This window comes from Dioscorea cayenensis, chromosome 5 (assembly GCF_009730915.1).
Source record: "Dioscorea cayenensis subsp. rotundata cultivar TDr96_F1 chromosome 5, TDr96_F1_v2_PseudoChromosome.rev07_lg8_w22 25.fasta, whole genome shotgun sequence".
NCBI classification, from domain to species: Eukaryota; Viridiplantae; Streptophyta; class Magnoliopsida; order Dioscoreales; family Dioscoreaceae; genus Dioscorea; species Dioscorea cayenensis.
In genome coordinates, this window is record NC_052475.1 from 1,087,340 (window position 1) to 1,106,308 (window position 18,969).

The following is an 18,969-nucleotide window of genomic DNA, read 5'->3' on the forward strand; positions in this document are numbered from 1 at the left end:
GTGAAGGGCCTATGTAGCCTGATTTGTGGTTCAATGTACCTCGTGGTGTATAAATGCTTTTAATTTCTGCAACATGAATGCATGTCATCAGGTCTTAAGATGCATATTAAATGGTTATCAATATACTTGTTGCAGATGTCTGTATGTATGCGGGACATCGTCCCCCTCGGTTCAATAAGAAGATTTTGAACAAGTTCTCCAAAACTTTGCATGGTGTAATATTGCTGAACATTGATATGTAAATGTGTAATTTATTATGTCACTGAAAATGTTGAGGGAGATCATTTGACGCTAAAAGGAAAACTAGTGCTTGCTCATACCATTGGTTCTAGACGTAACATAATGGTGTTAGGACTAGGCCCCCCCCCCTATCCAAATGATTTTCCAAATTGACATTTCGCATTTCAAGAATTTTAATCATGAAATTCATAGTTCTGATGAAGTATTTCCTAGGAAATTATTAATGATGGTGATGATATTATTTATCGTGGGGAGGGAAAAGGTCTGATATTATAGGAGGAAATGGTGAACGAAAGTGTTGCTATTGAGCTTTACTCATCGAATAATTATATATGGGGAGGCCAAGTCACCAACTGTGATATTGGAAATGATATTACTTAACTGAGAAAAAGTTTTAATCTGAATGTTGATTATTATGAACCTTACACAGGCTTAAATAGAACTAATGAGGCAGGAAGCAGCATGATAAATGTTTCTTGAATAATGGACAGCGAGAAACACCCAATAAATATGTGTGGAACCTTGTAAGGCCAAAAGGCCAGTTGGCATGCTTTAATTCTGGGCATGTTGGGTGCATGGTGTCTAATTTACCACAACTAGACAATATGCGAGCCAGGTTCTGTATGTTTAATTGTAGGAGAGTTTAGTTCTAGCATTAGAGGTTTGGGAAGGTTAAGTAGGTTCAGATCCTGTTCATGGGTAAGGCCAGATGTGGGTAGAGATCCATTGACATGTAGTTGACATAATAGGGATGGGGAGGGATGCCATCCTACAAAGTTTAGATGAGTGGCCAAGCAGAAGTGAGTGTGATCCTGAAAGTAAGAAATGCATTGTCACAAACATAGCGCATGGCTTTAAATGAAGAAAGAAAGGAAGCCAAGATGTGGAACTAGGAATACGCAAAAGTGTAGACAGCTGGGAGATCTTGGCACACTACATTTCTTTTTTTTTCTTCATCTATAATTAGCTCCTTGCCAACTTGACAATGTGCAAGATCCATTTCTGATGCAATTCCTTGTTCAAGCTCAAGGCCCAGATCTTCTAGATTTCACTAGGTAATTCTCATTTAAGATCATAACCTTATTCTGTATATGTTAATTTGATATCAAAATCATTATCAACTTTCTTTATCGGCAGCTTTTTTTGTTTTTATAAATTCTTTGTCTCAAGTTAGAGCTTCTTGTTTTCCATGCAAAGGGTCCAGATTGATGTTTCTGTGAGCACTTCCAAAGATGAATTGTAGGATGTAACAAGCTGACTCCAGTCATCTTTGACTCTCCAAACTTATGATGTTAAAGGTATGCATGCTTCCATATTTGAGAGTTGAATATGCGTTAGTTTCAGTGATGTATGGCTAAACTAGTGTTGATCATTCAAGTCTTGATGTTGGTGCTGCACAATGTTTTTGCAAGTTATTTTGAACAGATACCTTCATTAAGTTTTCAATAAATGAGAGCCCTGCAGATATGTTCTTCATGGAGGTTGAATGGAAGTTTGCCCATCACCTGTGGAAGGTAGATGTTCTAGCTGTGAGATGAAGGTAAATTGTGCACATCTGTTTTCATGTCGGCTTTTTCTTGTTTATGGTCATAGTAAATGATTTACCGCCAGTGCAGGAAAATGCATTCAGCTTTAACTGAGACTCATTACAGTTATTTCAACAAAATTAGGAGTTTGCTTTTAGTGCACAAGTGTATCAGTGGTAGTGATAGTTTGAAAATGTGTTTATGGTCATAGTAAATGATTTACCGCCAGTGCAGGAAAATGCATTCAGCTTTAACTGAGACTCATTACTGTTATTTCAACAAAATTAGGAGTTTGCTTTTCGTGCACAAGTGTATCAGTGGTAGCGATAGTTTGAAAATGTGATTTTATGAACTACAGTGAGGCTTTTTGATGCTGTTCTTGTGTCCTTTCAATACCCATAGTGGCACATTTTATGGCATTTGAATATTGAGTCCTTTGTGTGGAGCCATCTTTGATAAGGTAAATGGAATATTAATTTTTTAGCTATGTGAATATCGAATTGACCTTGGAGCATCTGCTAATACCACCCTTGGGAGCAACTTACTTTAATTCAGTCCTTTTGTTTGGTTTTCTTAGTTCGAAATTTTGTTTGGCAAAATGTTTCATGGTTCTATTAACATATTTTATATATCTCTCTTAGATTCTTCCTTCTATATATGGTTGTTATGCCTGCCAAGTTTGTCATTTAAGGAAATATTATATTCTTATGGATATCTGAAGAAACAAAGACTAGGAATGGTGATGCACCTATATGATGGATACCCTTTAGAATGTGTACATTGTTGCCAAGAAACATATCATATGCAACTACAGTGAAGCTAAACCTCTTGCTTAGATGGGGCTACGTAATCCAGTTTGTTAGGTATTTGCCAACCTTAAGTTAACCCATTTTGTAGTTGGAAGTGGCTATGAATGATTGAATGTGTAAGTGCTGGCTTCAATTTAACGTTCTGGTCTTGTTCACTTCTTGTTAATGTGGGAGGTGATTAATGTGGCTTAATATTTTTGGGCTTGGTAGGAAATACATTTTAGCTAGTATGAGTTTACTGCCAAATCATCTCCTAAATTTTATGCTTTGAAATATGACAGATTAATGCTGTTTAACATTTTGGGGTTTGTTAGGAAATGCATTTTAGCTAGTATGATTTTACCGTCAAATCATTTCGTAAATTTTATGCTTTGGAATATGACAGACATGAAAAATAATAGATCTTTCTTGTAACATTTGTTTGTGTATTAGCTCCTGACCTTGTTGGTTTCTTCATATTAAACTTTTGAATTTGAATATATTTGGTAGCTACGAGAAAAAATGTACCGGAAAACTTCTTGTAATGCTATTTTAGATAATTTTGTTAAAGAATAATCTCTTTATCCAAAATGTTGAAGTATGGCTGTGGCTTCCCAAGGTCTTAAATTTTTCTTGGCACTCACATATTCTCCTACTCATTTAGTGTGCACCATTGAGTTGCATCTAAATAATAGAGTATGCCAAATATCAGTTGGTGGATTTAAAGGCCTACTTGTTGAAATATTTATTCATTGACTATTTGCCTCTTGATTTTTCTCAGCAGTCATACTGCTGCAGTTCTATAGGGGTTCACATGTGTGTTCTCTTGTGCTACTTGGGTGCATGAATGTTGAGACACCTAAAAATGATAGACAGCCAAGATAATTGCCTGAGGTAGACTAGCCATTGTTTTTCTTGGCAATGCTTTTACTTACAGATCTTTTGATTTCATGTCTGATTACACGGGCAAAGAGTTTTGTTGATAACCCAATATTATAATGAGGTATTGTTTATGACATCATGCTCTTCACTTGGTTTTTACTATGTTCTCTACTTGCTCCCTTAGAGTTATTGTTAAAGATCAAAGAATCGATTATAGAGACTTTTCAAATGCCTTTACACCTTTCATTTAAACCATTTTGCAGTTTGGAAGATGCTTTCAACTTAAAATGGCTGTCCTCCAATTTCATGTCACTGGCATGTGTAGCATATTTCAGCTTGTGGTTTATTGAATGCTTATTAAAACAGTGTCAGAAATTTGTTGAACTATTGATGCCATCTTTTGCTGTGATGTTTCCATTTTCTTTTGTGAGTTTTAACTGCTCCTTTTTAATTTGTATGCTTTGCATCTGGTTTTTTTTTTCACATCAAGGAAATGGATAAATTTCTAGTTTAATCTATATTTTACATGACCCACTAGGATAGGATTTTGTTCAGTGGTCTACCAGATAAGCCTGCTGCTTGCATTATTCTGAAATGTAATTCTGGAATTAGCTTGAGCCCGTATAGTTCCTTGATGCAAAATTGAAATTCCTCATCCACTTTCACAGTTTAGGGTACACTAACATGCTCATGTTTGAATTTTTTTATGTGCAGTCTATGATTCTATCAGATGAAAATTTTAACTGGTAGTAGTTGCATAATTCCTGCTGTTTAGTTTGACTGAAGTTGTGTGCCCTAATTGTGGCACATCATCAGTCACTGCAGGCTACATAGTAGTGTCGGTGTCACCTCACATGGACTTCGCATGCTGTCTGATCGGTTTTGTTCACTGATTTGTTAACAATTTCTTTGATAGCTTGAAGAAGATGAACCATGTATGTTGGCCATCATGACTCGGATGTTTGAGGAAAATGGACCATCAATGATTTGAAAGTGATCTTCGTACTTTTGGTATATTGATCTGTCTTCAAAGAGATTCTATTTCTTGTCACTTACCTAGATATATTTTGTTATGTATAGAGATAGTTTTCTACGTAAATCAAGATTTTCTTAGATTTTATTTTATTTTTTTAACCAGCAAAAGACCTTCACTGTTGTGCACATGAAGTGAAATAATATTACTGATAGTAGTATCCATCTGCCAGTTAACCTAATATGGGTAATGAGTCACGTGCTTTGAGCTCACCACATTAACTTGATTTCACTTAGCTTGGTGTAGAAAGGCATTAGCGTGAGAGTTTAGAATCTCTTCGGTAAAATTTACTTGTTAACAGAGACTTATCCAAAATATATCGGCCTCTATGTTTCTTCATGATTTCCTTACTCTTCCATTGCTACTCTTTTCCAAGAATTACCATCAAACTTCTACCATGAATTGCATTTCTCATTAGTTTTCAGTTGCAGCAAAGCATACTTAAAAAGAGTTGAGACGTTATCCACTTTTAGTCAAACCTTGAGAAGAAACAGAACAAAGAGGAAGAGGTGGCAATGCATGGCTGCAGCCCAAGTGGAACATGGCAGCAGTGATGGCCTTGCATTTAGTGGTGACTTGAATGTTGGCTTGTTTTGAGGGGAAGCGATAAAAAAGAAATGATGGTGGTGATAGGGGTGGAAATAAATTGGTATATATCATCTGACGTAATCTCCTTAATTATCCACAACTGTCTCAATTACTCGGTGCATTCATTTGTGTTTTAGTGGTTCTTAAAACCAAAATAGTCTTCCTTCTGAATGCCACTAGGTATTTACACCACATGTATGAGTCTTATAGTAAAGAAGTTCCATATAGGTAGCTCCTTGCTATAAAGTACATGCGTCCTTGTATAAGACTTCACACATTGATGTTTAGCGGTTGTTCTGAGCGATTGTGTTGGATTCTTTAACTTGCCGGTCTAACACCTGGAAGATAAGAAAAGAACTAGATGGAACTATGTATGTCTTCTTCAGATTAGGCCCCGTTTACATTTTCTTTGTCATTAGCAAAAGAGAAACCGAAACAACAGGGGAATGAAGAGAAGAGACCAACTTAGATAGGAGAAAGAAAAAAAAAGATTAATTGAAAGAGAACTTGATAACCTATAAGGCTATAACAATAGGAAAGATAGGCCTAATGATAAGAAGCAAAGCTCTTAGCTTTTCCTGTTCTTCTTGGTAGTATTGTTGCTGCTGTTTCCCTGAAGAAAGTCAAGGAGCACTGGGTTCTTGCACTTGGGGCACCTTGGATCCTCCTCAGAGAGCATCACATACATGAGGCACCTAGGACAGCCTGCAAGAACCATGGACGTTGCTTCCGGGCTGTTAGAGCATGATGATACGCAGGAGCTGGGAGGGGAGGTGGACGATGTGGATCCATTTGGTGAGTTTTCCCCATCCCTGACTGCTCTTGAAGTGTTGCCTCTCAGAGGTGGTGGTGACAAATTCAGCTTCAGGTCCAGCTTTGGACTCTTCCCGTTGTTCCTGCTCATCCTCTTATAATAGAAAGTTTTACCTGTCTGAAAATCACAAACAAATATATAGATAGAAGAAATCAATAGATGACAATTTAGAATTGTAGACTGCTTTTATAGTCACTGGACATCTTAGAAATCAATATGAACATGAACCTTTAGACTAAGACACCTCTGCCAACCCTGCTTGAGTTTTTGCTGGAGTCTCAAGGTCAACTGGGATGGATTCAACCGGTGAGCAGCTCCTAATTGAGGGAACTAACTGCTTGGATGTCCTCCAGCACAAGCAGGAAGATAGGTTTGTTTCTGGGGGTGGTGGTGGTGGTGCGCCTCCAGCGCCATTATATAAGGTGGGTTTGGAGGGAGGGGGTGATGGCTTTTCTTTAATACAAAACAGAAACTTTATTTTCCTTTACTACCTCTCTTTTGTTTTATATCTCTTTTATCTCTTTTGGATTATAGCATTTGAGAGGGAGAGGAGAAAAATAAACAAATAAATAATAAAATAGGGGTGAGGCTGGATGGGATTGAAGAATAGGGTGCAAAAGTAAGGAAGTAAATTAATTGAGGTCTTGGAGATTTGTTTAATAGTGGTGTAAAGAGTCTAAAGAGTTTAGGTTAGCAATGGAGAAAATTGTAGTAAGCCTTGCAATTTTAGGTGCAGCCCTTCATTCATTGCGTGGAAGAACGAAGAAAAGCACAGTCAATTTCTATATATAGAAGAGCAAAAAATTTATAATGTCAACATATCCATGATGATGCTGTAAACCTTGCATATGATATTTATACATTTTATGTATATAAGATAATTTTATGTGTATTAATTATTTTGATGATGAAGACCTCAGACCTGGGCACAGGTATATATTGGGTTGAACGGAGCCTGTGGGAACTGCTGAATATTTGTTTGGCGGCAATGAACAACTCTGACCGCATGGATGATGATCCACCTTGCACCAACCAAGAAAGGTTAGTTTGAAACAAAATTATTTCAGTTTCATTTGAAGAACCATGCAATTCATTTACTGTTAAATTATCATGTTTCTTTTTGAACCGCATTAATTCATTTTCTAAAAATTTTTGCAAGTCTTCTTGAAACCATAATTTATTATTCATACATACTCCATCACTCTTTGGGATTTTTTCTTTTATTTATTAAATAAATTTTATTTAAGAGTTTACTAATTCTAGAACTTGAAATTGAAGAAGGTACTCCAGATGTTTGTAGGTAGCTAGTAAATGGAATTGAATGGTTATCTCGTTGGGTTAATAAATGGGTCTTAAATACACTCAACTTTTAGTAAATGAGTCATTACTTGCAATTGAATGAAGGATGCGCCGTGTGGCTTTGCAACTCTTTCATCTTACTCTTTCTTTATATAACTAATTAATATTACTTCATATCATAAGCACACAATTAATGTCCCCACTTTGATACATGTGAATGCATTCAGGTCACAACCTTGTGACCTCTCTCCTCCCTTTCATTCTCCACTATTAGATTTTGATCCACTTCTCTACATTTTTCTTTAACTCTTCTTCACTTTGATCTATAATAAGGATAAGCCAAGTATTGGGTTGACATTTTATTAGGAAAATACAAAGGTTGACCTTGCTTGCCTTGCTATTTAGTAGTTTTGAACTTGGGATATTCATATTTAAATTATTTTGTATGGGTAGGTATGTGATTGTGGTAGAGAAGAAATATTAATTGTTTGAGGGTTTTGAAAAAGTTATCAGATTAGTAGTTGATTGAGGCTATCCAATCAAAGTCAAAATGTATTGTTGAGCTGGAGAAATTGGATGAGGATTTTAAATTGATCCCATTATCTATCACGATTAGATTCATATCAATTCAATTAAATGTTTAACATTTACGGCTCTTATTAGTGTTTGACTTGTTAAAGCTTTCATTAACTCAAGCACTTGGATAAACTAAATGCAAACATATGATTCTCATAATGTATTAGTAGTTTAATGTTTTTTTCATTGCAATTAGTTGGTGAATAGGAACAAGCCATGTGCCCATCTCTTAATGAACTTAATTAAAGGTAGGGTTAGAAAATTACAAATGCATTCATTGTAGAAGACTTAAAGAGCCTTTAACTTCTTCTCCATGAACCTTTGCATGACATTCAATTGAAAGTGGCCAACTCTTGATGGGTGCTTAGTCAAATCTCTAACTTAATAGTTTCCAACTTGAAATCATTCAATTAAGTTTTTATTTTCATTTTTTTTATTTTTTATGGTTTATATTGTTTGTTTGGACTGAGCTTTTGTTTGAGTGCTCTTAATTTCCACCCACCAAGGCAAACATCAAGTGAATATTTCTAATATTACATGCTAGTCCATAAACACCAAGCACCATTTAATGCTTCATTTGAAATATAAACCTCCTTTGTGATGTAGTGCAAGACATGACTTCAAAAGTAGGTGAGTTTTTGGTAAATGTTTAGAACCCTAAAAAAATAGTATTGTTTTGAAATCTTTCATCAAGATCATCAGTGAAAGGTTTTAATGGAGTTTGTATAATTAGCTCAAGCATAGCATGCATATCATTATAATAATAATAAAAAAAATACAGATACAAGCATGGACATATATCTTATGTATTATAATTTGCACGCTAATGACATGTTTAAACTTTAAATGAAAGAAATCACTACATATGACACATCACTTGTAAATGTATGTATATAGATAGACATACATACATACATATATATATATATATATATAGATATATGTGTACAACTTGTGCACCCTCTTAACTCAAAGAAGTTGTTGATCAAACATGAAAACCATACACTTTCATGGACGGTGTTGACCAAGAGATATTTTCAACATGTTGAAATAAGTTCTTCATTGAATTTTATTAAAAGCAAGTTTGCTTTCATTCGCCAACCTCTCTCTTTCTTTCTTTGTGGTTCATTAAATCAGAGGTAAGTAAGTTCATTGAGGCTGCACTCATTTCAAACATGTTGTTTTCTTTTCATGACGTCCCCACGCCCCCACGCTTTGGCCATTAGGGACGAAACTTATGGTCAGTATAATTTAATTGTCAATTCTTAATTAATAAATTGATTTGGATTTTGATTTATTGGAAGTTGATCCCTCAAATCAAATTATGGAATATTACTTACAATTACAACTTGAATTAAGTTACAAAACGACACATCATTCTCTTATTTTTCTCTCTCTAGCTCTAGTTGGTCAAAGGGAAGAGTTTCATCCCTTCTAGTCCTCTGATTAGATCTAGTAGTTCTTTTTGTTCCCCCCTAGTACAAGACTCACTCACTTGTCAACTCTTAAAGCACCAAAGTTACCTTATTACCTTGTCAAATGGTTTTAAAAATCAAATATAATTTGTGTTGTGTCGTTGCTTTTATAAATTACTCCTTCCGTTTATTTTTACTTATCACATTTATCTAGTTTACACCGATTAAAAAAAATAGTTAAAGTTAATTAGTTATTTATATTTTATAAAAAATTTCATTATTTTTCAAAATTACACTATTTAAAACAACACTAGTGGAGTATATAATTTAATGCTTAGTTGACTATAATTTATTGAAAATTATACAAGTACATTAAATTAAAGAGTAAATTTGGAAAAAAAAATTATTTAATGCTATACAAAATTTTTAATGTAACAAATAAAAAAGTAAAAGAAGAGCTTTAAAATGTGACAACTAAAAAGGAACGGAGGAGTATTTTTTTATTAAACAGGTTTTTCAACACATTAACAAGAAAAAAAATCAATTGTAGCTGATAGCCAACCTATTTGGTCAAAAATATTATTATTATTATTATTATTATTCCAAAAAAAAAAATGGCCTAAAGCTAAATCACCATTATCAGACCTTGTGAGGGATAGGAATAGAGGAGCATTGATGCAGTGCAGCGATGAAGCTGCAGGGATTTGCAGGTGTGGTCATTGATAAGCCATTAACAAGGCTAACTTGGAGGGAGGGAAGGAAGGATAGATGGAGAGATGTGTGTAATGAGAGAATTGAAAGACATCCATTAAAGAACATTGAAGGTCCACCTCTTTCAGTTTCCATCTTTATGGATGAATGGATGGATTGAGGGGGGGAAGAGGAGCTGGTCTATTTTGCTTTTAATTTAAGGCACTTTATTATCATTGTTACTGCTTGCATCCTGTTCCTATTATTATCCAACTTACACTCGTCCCTACTTCCTATGTTCCTTTTTGATGGTCAATAAATTCTGTGTGTACTCAATCTCAAAGCCCATATGCATGTAATTAAGTTGCCGTGTGCCTAATGACTCGGATCAAGAGAACGACAGCGTGCAGGGAAGCTGTTCAATCTTTTCTTCTTCTTTCATCTTCTTCAATTCCATTGTTTCTCTACAACATGGCGTGTCAAACTCTGATTTTCGGATTTTCAGTACGGTGTTAATGAGTCTATATAGTGCAACGTCAGGTTTCAGTCATTGTGCTTTTTGTTGCTTTAACAAGTGGATGATTACCTTGAGCAATTTAAGATATATATATATATATATATATATATATATATTTGTCTTGTAAGATGTGTTTAATGTTATGCTAATCTTTAGTAATTAGAGTGCCATGTCTCCTTGGATCCTTTTTGCTTCAAAAATTTGGATGATTTTGTTTTTACTACTCATAATGTGAATCATATTCATCTTTACTCTGTTCTTACCTGGATCATTTTTGTTTGCTTATCCGTGTGACTTATGTGCTGCCAACCAGCTGAGAGATAAAAAAATAAATAAATAAAGAATCCAAAAACAGAAGGATCTTTTCACATATAAAAACAATGAAATATACCAATACCTTATAAACTATGCTACTAAGCATTAAAACATATTAATGATCTAGTTTGATTTGTATTACCACATAACATGTACTTATTGGTTTAGAGCATTACTGACAGATTGACCAAAAAAAAATATATATAAATAAAAAAATAATCCTACCAAACATGTTGGCAAAACCATGAGGCACACGTTTATAGTTTATCATCCTTGTTCTCTTTGTTTCTTGTGTTATACGTTGCTTAGCCAATAATAAATTCATAATTTATTCATTTTCATTAAAAACACACACACACGAGAGTTGATGATCAAAGTCTCCAATAGATGGCATTATATCACTGATGTCATTAAACATAGGCAGTAATCACTTGTTAGGCTTACGGTGCTAAAATAATAATGATAAAAATAAATTAAAAATAATAATAAAGAAAAAAGAAGAAACAAAAAAAATAAATAAAAATATATATATTGCAAGCCTATTGCTCATAGCATGTTTGGATTCAAGGATTGATCCCCAATCCTTGGGGATCAATCCTTGTGGCATGTGCATGCCCATGTTTGGGCATGCACCTAGGGATATGGGAAGGGATTGAGGGGGGATTGTATGCCCCTCAACCCCTTCATGCTCATCCCTCTCATTTTTGGGGGGATTGAGCATGCCTTGATGATGTAATTACCTTTTTACCCTTTATAATATTATATTTATTTAAATGTTAATGATTTACATTGTATTTATACATTATATTTATATTGTATTTACATCGTATTGGATGAAAATTAAGAAATGACATGTTATACATTGTATTTATTTTTAAAATATTAAAATTATTTATATTTTAGTGATTTAAAAATAATTAAATTTGAACATTTATTTATTTTAAATAAAAATAATTAAATTGTATTCATCAATTAAAATGTATAAATTTAAAATTTTATTTAGAAAATGAATAACTCATTTATTTTTTTATAGAAATTGGAGCTATTTAATAATAATTGTTTCTTTTACAAGATATATTATTTAATTAAAATATTAAAGGGTAAAAAAGTAATTTTACTAAAATTTTCTCCTATTCTCTATCTTATTCCTATTCCCATCCCCTCCAACCAAACATTACTTTTGTTCCCATCCCCAATCCCCTTTTCCTATTTATATTCCCATCCCCTTCCCCTTCCCCTTCTCCATCCCCATCCCCATCCCCATCCCCATATTTCCATTCCCTCTAACCAAACGGACCCATAATGTTTTCCCCCTACCACACACAAAAGAGAACATGTCTAATAAAAAACACAGAAGATCCTAAAACAATCTGCAGAACCGCCAATTCAGTCCAGCTTAGTATTAGGGCACAGCACAGCTCCAAACACATGACATGGTCGTCAACTTTCTAAGTGACATCTTCCAGTACCTTTGCCCTACAGTGAAGATAAAGGGATGGGTCCTACTGGATAAAACTTCCAAATAACAACTAGGTCCAAACTATTATACATGTCACACATCCCCAAGGGATACAGTTATCAAAAACCAATACAATGGATAGCTTTTCAAGGAAACGGTTTCTTTTTTCAGTTCAAGCTAGATTAATTATCACATGCACCGTGACAATGCATGTAAGAGAGAGATCCTTCAGATAGTGTTGACTAATTCTTACCAGGTATGAAAACTATAACATACATTTAATGTCAATAAGAACTGATGGTAATAGTTGCATGAAGATATGAATGATTTAAGTCAATACCTGAGATGGCACTGTGGCCAATGTTGAGCCTGAATTGTGCAGTCTGGAATCATAGCCATTACTATCGTTGTTTGTGCAAGTCAACAATCTAGTGACCTGGTTTCTTCTTCAATAGAATACCCATCGTCATTTTCTATATCTCTGTTATTTCTTGCACTGATATCGCTTGCTCTATAAATTTCATGTGAATTCCATGCAGGAGGAAAAGTCTTCTGCAAGGCTTCTGTGAGTACTCCACCATTTCTCTCTATCTGGCGAAGGCACTTGGACCAGTGAACTGCAGTTCCCATGTCAACAGTTAAATCATTCTTGACCATTTCCTTACAGATGTTCAGTATACCGGAAGAAATGTATTCTTCAGCAACTGTCGCTCTTGATAAAAGTGATGTCATTAGGCAATGATAGGCGGCTTTGTCTGGTTTCAATCCGGCAAGCTTCATCTCTTCAAAACATTGTAAAGCTTTCTCAGGGAGTGAAGACCGAGCCCAACCTTTGATCAGAGTGGTATATGTTTTCAAATTGGGCTGCACTCCAACATTCTTCATTTCCTCAACTATTTCCATTGCTTTCTGCACAAAGATGTCTAAGATGGTTATTGAATAGAAAGCATCTACTGAATGAAATTATTTGAACAAAGCCCTCCTGCCCATGAACAAAATTTATAAGCATTGCAAGTCTGATAGGACTAATGCTCAAGGGATATCATAAATCAGAATCAACAAGAAATATCATTTGGACATTCTGAAATGGCATGGCATCATGAGATGCCATGCATTAAAAAAAAAAAAGGTTGGGATGTTTCAAAACGAGCAAAATATACTATCAGTTGTTTTGTCCGTGATATAATTACCGGCATATCACCAGCTTTGCAGCATGCATTTATGAATGAAGTATATGTGTGAATATCAGGAAGGACTCCATCTTGATTCATTTGTTGCATTAAATCAGCAGCCTCCCACACATCCCCTCTACGGGCCCATCTGTGTAATAAAAGCAAGTGTCATTTTGGAGTGAAGTGATAGTGTCATGGTCATTATATTTGAGAAACCAAGTGAAAAACAATGTACACTGTAGATGAGAAACGTATGCATGCCGATGGATATCAAAAACCAGATCAAACTCACCCATCAATCAATATGTTATACACAAAGGTATTCCTTGGCATCTTCTGAGCACTCATTTCCCTGGTAACTGCCAAGGCACTCTGCATCCGACCTGACTTGCAGCATGCTTTGAGTAGTGCTTCATATGTGAATACATCTAGCTTGAGCCCTTCATCTTTAATTCTGGTAAAATATTCGAAAGCCTTGCCAATGTCACCACCAGCAGCATAACCCTCCATGACTGTTGTGTAAGTACGCTCATTGGGCTTTACACCAGCAAGTACCATCTTGTCAATGATTCCGACAGCCTTGTCCACCTACAAAATAGATGAATAAGCAGATTGACTCATCAACTGCTATATTAAAAACGAAACAAATTTGAAGTCATGCAAAACTACCTGATGCTTTCGGACAAGACCAAGGACAAGAACATTGTAGGTTTCTACTGTTGGAACACAACCAGCATGCCTCATTAAATCTAAGACTTCCAATGCTCTTTTCACATCACCAGCTTCTGCAAACCCATACATGATTGGGGTGAATGTTCGAGCTGATGGTCGGTGTCTTTCTCTCTGCATTTCGTGAACAATACGGAGTGCTCGATCTATGTTACCCATCTTACAGAATGCATTGATGATAATATTGTAAAGAACAGCGTCGGGCTTTAGGCCAGCTGTTAACATTTCCTCAAAGATGCTGAAAGCATTTGCATAATCATTTAATTTGATGAATCCATTGATCAACATGGAATAAGTTTTAAAGTTGTGTTCAATGCCACTTGATTCCATCAAGTTGACAACTTCTAGGGCTTTAGGGAGCTTCCCAATCTATAAAAGGACAATCAAATCAGTATTGCCTATAAAACCAATAGCATGACAAGTAAAATTAGTCAAGGCATCAATAAAAATAACATCAGCAGACCAGTTCACTAGATCATAGCAATTAGATAACCAATAGGATGCAATTTAGAAAAAAAACATAGGCACCTTTGTATATAGATTGATAAGACACCCATAACTGACAACTGATGGCGGAAAACCACATTCCTGCATCAATATGTGAAAGAACGAATGATGAATCAATCAATCAAATCATACATCTTGTGATAGCAGGCAGGAGATTAGCATAGGCATGACAAATGCCGAAAGCAATTCAGGCACAACAAATTAACTATTGAACAGGAATTGCTAGCCTAAATGCCTCCAAAAAAGGACTCATCAACACCAAAAATTCTCCTCCATTTGGAATATACTAACTATACTAGCAGGTTGCCCAAACTGATTTCACTTACAAATGCAAGGAAAAAAAAAAAAGCAATCCCTTATGCAAGTGTTTGTAAAAGCTTACAACAGTGAAATAATGGATCAGGTAATTTAGTGAACAATGAAAGTACAACGTAAACACAATTCATCCAAAATTAAGTTTTCTTCATTTGCTATTCTGTTCCTGTATTTTGCTCTTTTGTTGGAATTGGTCGCCTTAATCTTGACAAAATTTTCTATACATATTAGTCCCTGATTCTCTAAATCCACCAAAAGATTGAAGATATTAAGTGTTAAAAGAGTGAGTGAAAATTTCCACGACCTACCTTCAGCCTTTCAAACACAATCAGACATTTCTCTTCATCCTTAATATTTGTGTAACCATCCATCATAGTGTGATATAAATCAATAGAAGCATCAATCCCTTGTTCTTCCATTTCACGAACCAAGTCTTCCGCTCGAGTCATATTTCCAACTTGGCTGCATGGTGTTTAAAAATGTGCAATTTGGTAAGAGGTGATAGAAACTACAGGCCTCAGCTAAAAATAAAAATAAACACCCAAGGCTACCCATCACACTGAAAATGTAAAAGGTGAAAATATAGAAATGTACAATGTGAAAATAGACAAAGAGTTATAGTTGTGAGTGCCATTGCAAAGAAGCCTTGAAATTGAAGGTGGTTGTAGTTGTGAGTGCCATTGCAAAGAAGCCTTGAGATTGAAGGTTATCTTCAAAGGAGATCTGTTTTTGAAAAATTGTTATTGAGGAGATAAATGTCAAGCATTATATCATCACATTGTGCATATATCTTCTACTGAAATGAGCAAGAATTCATCAAATTGCACAATAAGCAGTCCTGTTGCACTTGGAAGAATTATGTGAAAAAGGCCCAATAAGCAAAAGCAAAGCAAGGATTGGAAGTATCCATGGTCAAATGACATCCCAACATGGTTGCAAACACACACACAACATACTAAAATAAAGCAGTCATATCTATCTACAAATACTGACCAGTGAGCATATATAATGTTGCTGTATATGACGGCATTTAGGGATGTAAGCTTCCTCTTTGCTTCCTTAAAATATTTGTCTGCAGCTCTTTTAAAGCAACACAAGTATTAGTAGGCAGAAATCATAAACCCAGCTTGCCAAATAGCAACACCTCAACAGCAAAAACATATATTTCTTTTGCACTAGCAAATCTCTTAGTACAAACTATAAAGTTCAAAAGGCAAAGTCTGTCACGTCTAAACTCTAAATTGGCAACTGAAACTGTTGAATCAAAGCATGCGTATTCTACTGTATTAACATCTCAGATGTGATGAAATGTTTCATGAATTATGTTCATGTGCATCAGTTAGAAAGCAGGGAAATGAGTATCTAGATAAAGAATAAGAAAACCTTTTCTACCAGTCAACCACCAGTAAAGGCTATCTGTTTGTCAAACTAATACAAACTAAGATTAGGAACAACAGAATGTAAAATGAAAACGACATGTCACCAGAAACCATGAGCACATCACATTGCATTTTCCTGTAACATTAATCTACTTCTTATGAGATCTCAGTGAACAACAGACATTGATCCCAATGTGTGAACAGGGAAAAAACAAAAACTAAAGGAAGACAAAGGAAATTTTTGTGCACCTATTAATTTGTTACTCACTCAACATCATTAATAGCAGCAAAGCCTTTGATTAGGATACTGTAAGTCACCAATGTCAACTCTATGTTCTCAGCTTTCATTTCCTCAATACAAGAAAGCCCACCCCGCATATCTCTAGCGACTGCATAAGCATTAACAAGGCTGCATAAAATGAATTATCCTCAATGAAGGAGAAAAATAGTACTGCACAAGCAAATAAGGAACAAGGACTCCATCTACTCTTGTGTGAAATATATTACATAGATTTACAAATCAAAAGGTTCTGTTGTGCATAATATCCACATTACTTGGTCAAGCATATATAAAAATGTACATAATGCATATCAAGTATAAAAGAATCAAAATCAATAAGGGATAAATAATGCCAAAAACAATCCTAGCTTCTTGACACAGGCAAAGTTTAATGGACTGAGCTTAGTTGATCAAGCTGACCCATCTCCCGAAAATAGAACCTTCATACAAAATTGCTATGCTTAGCCTGTGTAATGTGAGCTAGCTGGAAATTTAACCTTCTACAGTTGATAAAGTCATTTCACCTCATGCACGTAGTATGCGTCAGAACACAATAGAGACCAATCAAAAGACATTAAGGCGATCATTAGTAGGGCAAAACCAATAAAATTGACTCATTCGCAGGCAGAGCACTGGGGCATCGTACCTGTTAGAATAACAATTTATTTTATATGTGCTTGGAGTTATCTGTTTCTTATCTTTAAAGTACATTGTACATACTTATTTACCCTTAATTAGTTTAATAGCTATTATATACAGCTTAGAGGCTAAAGCATGTTACAAGCCCTCACCAACAGGTTCTCTATTTTCTTCAGGCAATGGAATTTTTCAAAAGCAAATGTGATAAGCTAAATGCAGGTTATTTGCAGCACGCTTAAGAAAATGGATGCATCACAGGCCTCAAAAAAACTTGACTAAAAGTAGCACAAGCAGTAAGATAAAAATGGACCAGAACTTCCAATACAAAACAAATAAAGTACTTCATCAACTAGCAGTTACCACAAACCATAAGGCCGGCATTTGTATCTGACAATGGCAATGAAGTTAATGACCCAAAAAAATAGGGGATGAAACTGCTCTTACTTGGTAAAAACATAAGAATTTGCTTCTATTCCTTTCGCTCTCATTTCTTCAAAAGTAGAGCGAGCATGATGCTTATCACCTCGTCTTGCATAATAGTTAACCATCAAGCCGTACTCTCCCCTAGAAGCCTGGGAAGAAGAAAGCTTTCAAGACTTGTACATGCACAGCACCTAGACTACATGGTACATACTATAGTCTAAAGAAGTTCAGTATCACAGATTGAGCCAAGGAAAAACCTTAGTCAACCACAAGTTCAGCTTCAATTGAAACAAGTATTTGTTTCAAGATGAAACTAATTAAAGTTGCAAACAATATAAGGCTGACTTGAAAAAGTCTATCAATGTGGTCCAGCCAAATAAAGTAAGCCACACCTTGAAGCCCTTTACCTTCCAAATTCTAAATGATACAAATTAACAATTTTAAACCTTTAGACTCTATCTATCCAAAAATCAGCAAGCCCATGGGTTGTCTACAGAAGCTCAAACATCTGTTCTTACAGATACGGTCACAATTTATAATCAATTACTAAATGAAAAGGTTCAAGATATCAAACTAAATTCAGTCGACGGGAAACCAATTATTCAAGAAATTATTTCACAAACGAGCAAACTATATACCTTTGGTATGCTCTTAAATGCATTAATCACTGCCTGCCAGTTTTTGGGCTCAGTCTCAAGAACCTTTCTGAACCTTCGACAAGCACTGTCATTCTCCTCGTGCCATTGAGACCGGAAATCCCTTTTATCATTCCCAGCTGCCCACCGTGCCCGCTCCTCCGCCCTAGCCTTCAACCTACTCCCATCGTCCATCCTAACAGTCAAAACCCTGCCATGAAACTCCACTCCATCAAACTCCACCGCCTGCTCCGCCGATTCATCGGCCATCGGACCACCGTAGATCACAAAGCAGTACCCCATATTGCGCTCCGGATCTTCATGATCTCTGATCAGCACAACATCCTTCAAAGGCCCAAACTGCCGAAAAAAATCAGCGACCTCCTTCTTCTTGATCCATTTGGGGAGGTTTCCCACAAAGATCTGGCCCTTTTGCCGGAATTCTTGCGGCGGGGGCGGAGATGGAGGATCATGGTCCTCACAATGTGGCTTCGGTTCTAGGGTTTCAATGGGTGGAGTAGGAGCAGGAGAAGGGAGAGGGGAGAGCTTACTAGATAGCCAGAGCTTACTGGAGAGGGGGTTGGGGGAGGGTGGATTCTTAGGACTAGAGGGGACGACGGGGCGTCGGACGGAGGCCGGCTCCGGCGAGCAGCGGACGGCGAACGAGGGTTTGGCAGCGGACTGGGCGGGAGAGAAAGAAGCGGGGAAAGATAGCAAATCCATCTCTCCAATCAAATCATTTCTCGAT

General features: G+C 35.8%; 2 protein-coding genes and 1 long non-coding RNA gene across 6 annotated transcripts; 1 reads left to right on the plus strand and 2 right to left on the minus strand.

Annotated features, from left to right (window-relative positions):
• Positions 1–1,168: 1,168 nt before the first annotated feature.
• LOC120260874 lies at positions 1,169–8,300 on the plus strand. Its single transcript, XR_005536516.1, has 4 exons — positions 1,169–1,295; positions 1,438–1,538; positions 1,666–1,780; positions 6,804–8,300. It is a non-coding gene; the product is annotated as an uncharacterized LOC120260874 (long non-coding RNA).
• On the minus strand, positions 5,402–6,508 carry LOC120260871. The gene is made up of 2 exons (XM_039268447.1): positions 6,100–6,508; positions 5,402–5,988 (listed from the first exon to the last, which is right to left on the minus strand). Exon 2 carries the CDS (start codon positions 5,959–5,961, stop codon positions 5,626–5,628), a length of 336 nt encoding a protein of 111 aa, XP_039124381.1. The 5' UTR covers positions 5,962–5,988; positions 6,100–6,508; the 3' UTR covers positions 5,402–5,625.
• On the minus strand, positions 6,809–18,948 carry LOC120260867 (pentatricopeptide repeat-containing protein At5g04810, chloroplastic). 4 transcript variants are annotated; one of them, XR_005536515.1, is made up of 12 exons: positions 18,225–18,948; positions 17,608–17,735; positions 16,513–16,653; positions 15,859–15,945; positions 15,174–15,327; positions 14,572–14,631; positions 13,984–14,412; positions 13,607–13,902; positions 13,333–13,462; positions 12,483–13,051; positions 10,632–10,681; positions 6,809–6,893 (listed from the first exon to the last, which is right to left on the minus strand). XR_005536515.1 is itself a non-coding variant. In XM_039268443.1 (10 exons), the coding sequence occupies exons 1-10, from the start codon at positions 18,942–18,944 to the stop codon at positions 12,563–12,565; spliced, it is 2,634 nt and encodes an 877-aa protein (XP_039124377.1). In that variant the 5' UTR covers positions 18,945–18,948; the 3' UTR covers positions 12,376–12,562. The 4 variants fall into 4 exon arrangements, 1 of the variants encoding a protein (XP_039124377.1); XR_005536513.1 differs by lacking the exon at positions 6,809–6,893 and having other exon boundaries at positions 10,509–10,681; XR_005536514.1 differs by lacking the exons at positions 6,809–6,893; positions 10,632–10,681 and adding an exon at positions 11,988–12,159.
• Positions 18,949–18,969: the final 21 nt, after the last annotated feature.

What these genes read in the sequence shown, in the direction of transcription:
- LOC120260871 (XM_039268447.1), bottom strand. Translation starts at nt 5,961, where the DNA reads ATGAGCAGGAACAACGGGAAGAGTCCAAAGCTGGACCTGAAGCTGAAT.
- LOC120260867 (XM_039268443.1), bottom strand. Translation starts at nt 18,944, where the DNA reads ATGGATTTGCTATCTTTCCCCGCTTCTTTCTCTCCCGCCCAGTCCGCT. An exon ending in TTGTGTTTGAAAGGCTGAAG is followed by an intron (nt 14,632 to 15,173) that starts GTAGGTCGTGGA and finishes ATATTGATGCAG; the next exon opens with GAATGTGGTTTTCCGCCATC. An exon ending in TATAACATATTGATTGATGG is followed by an intron (nt 13,463 to 13,606) that starts GTGAGTTTGATC and finishes TTTATTACACAG; the next exon opens with ATGGGCCCGTAGAGGGGATG.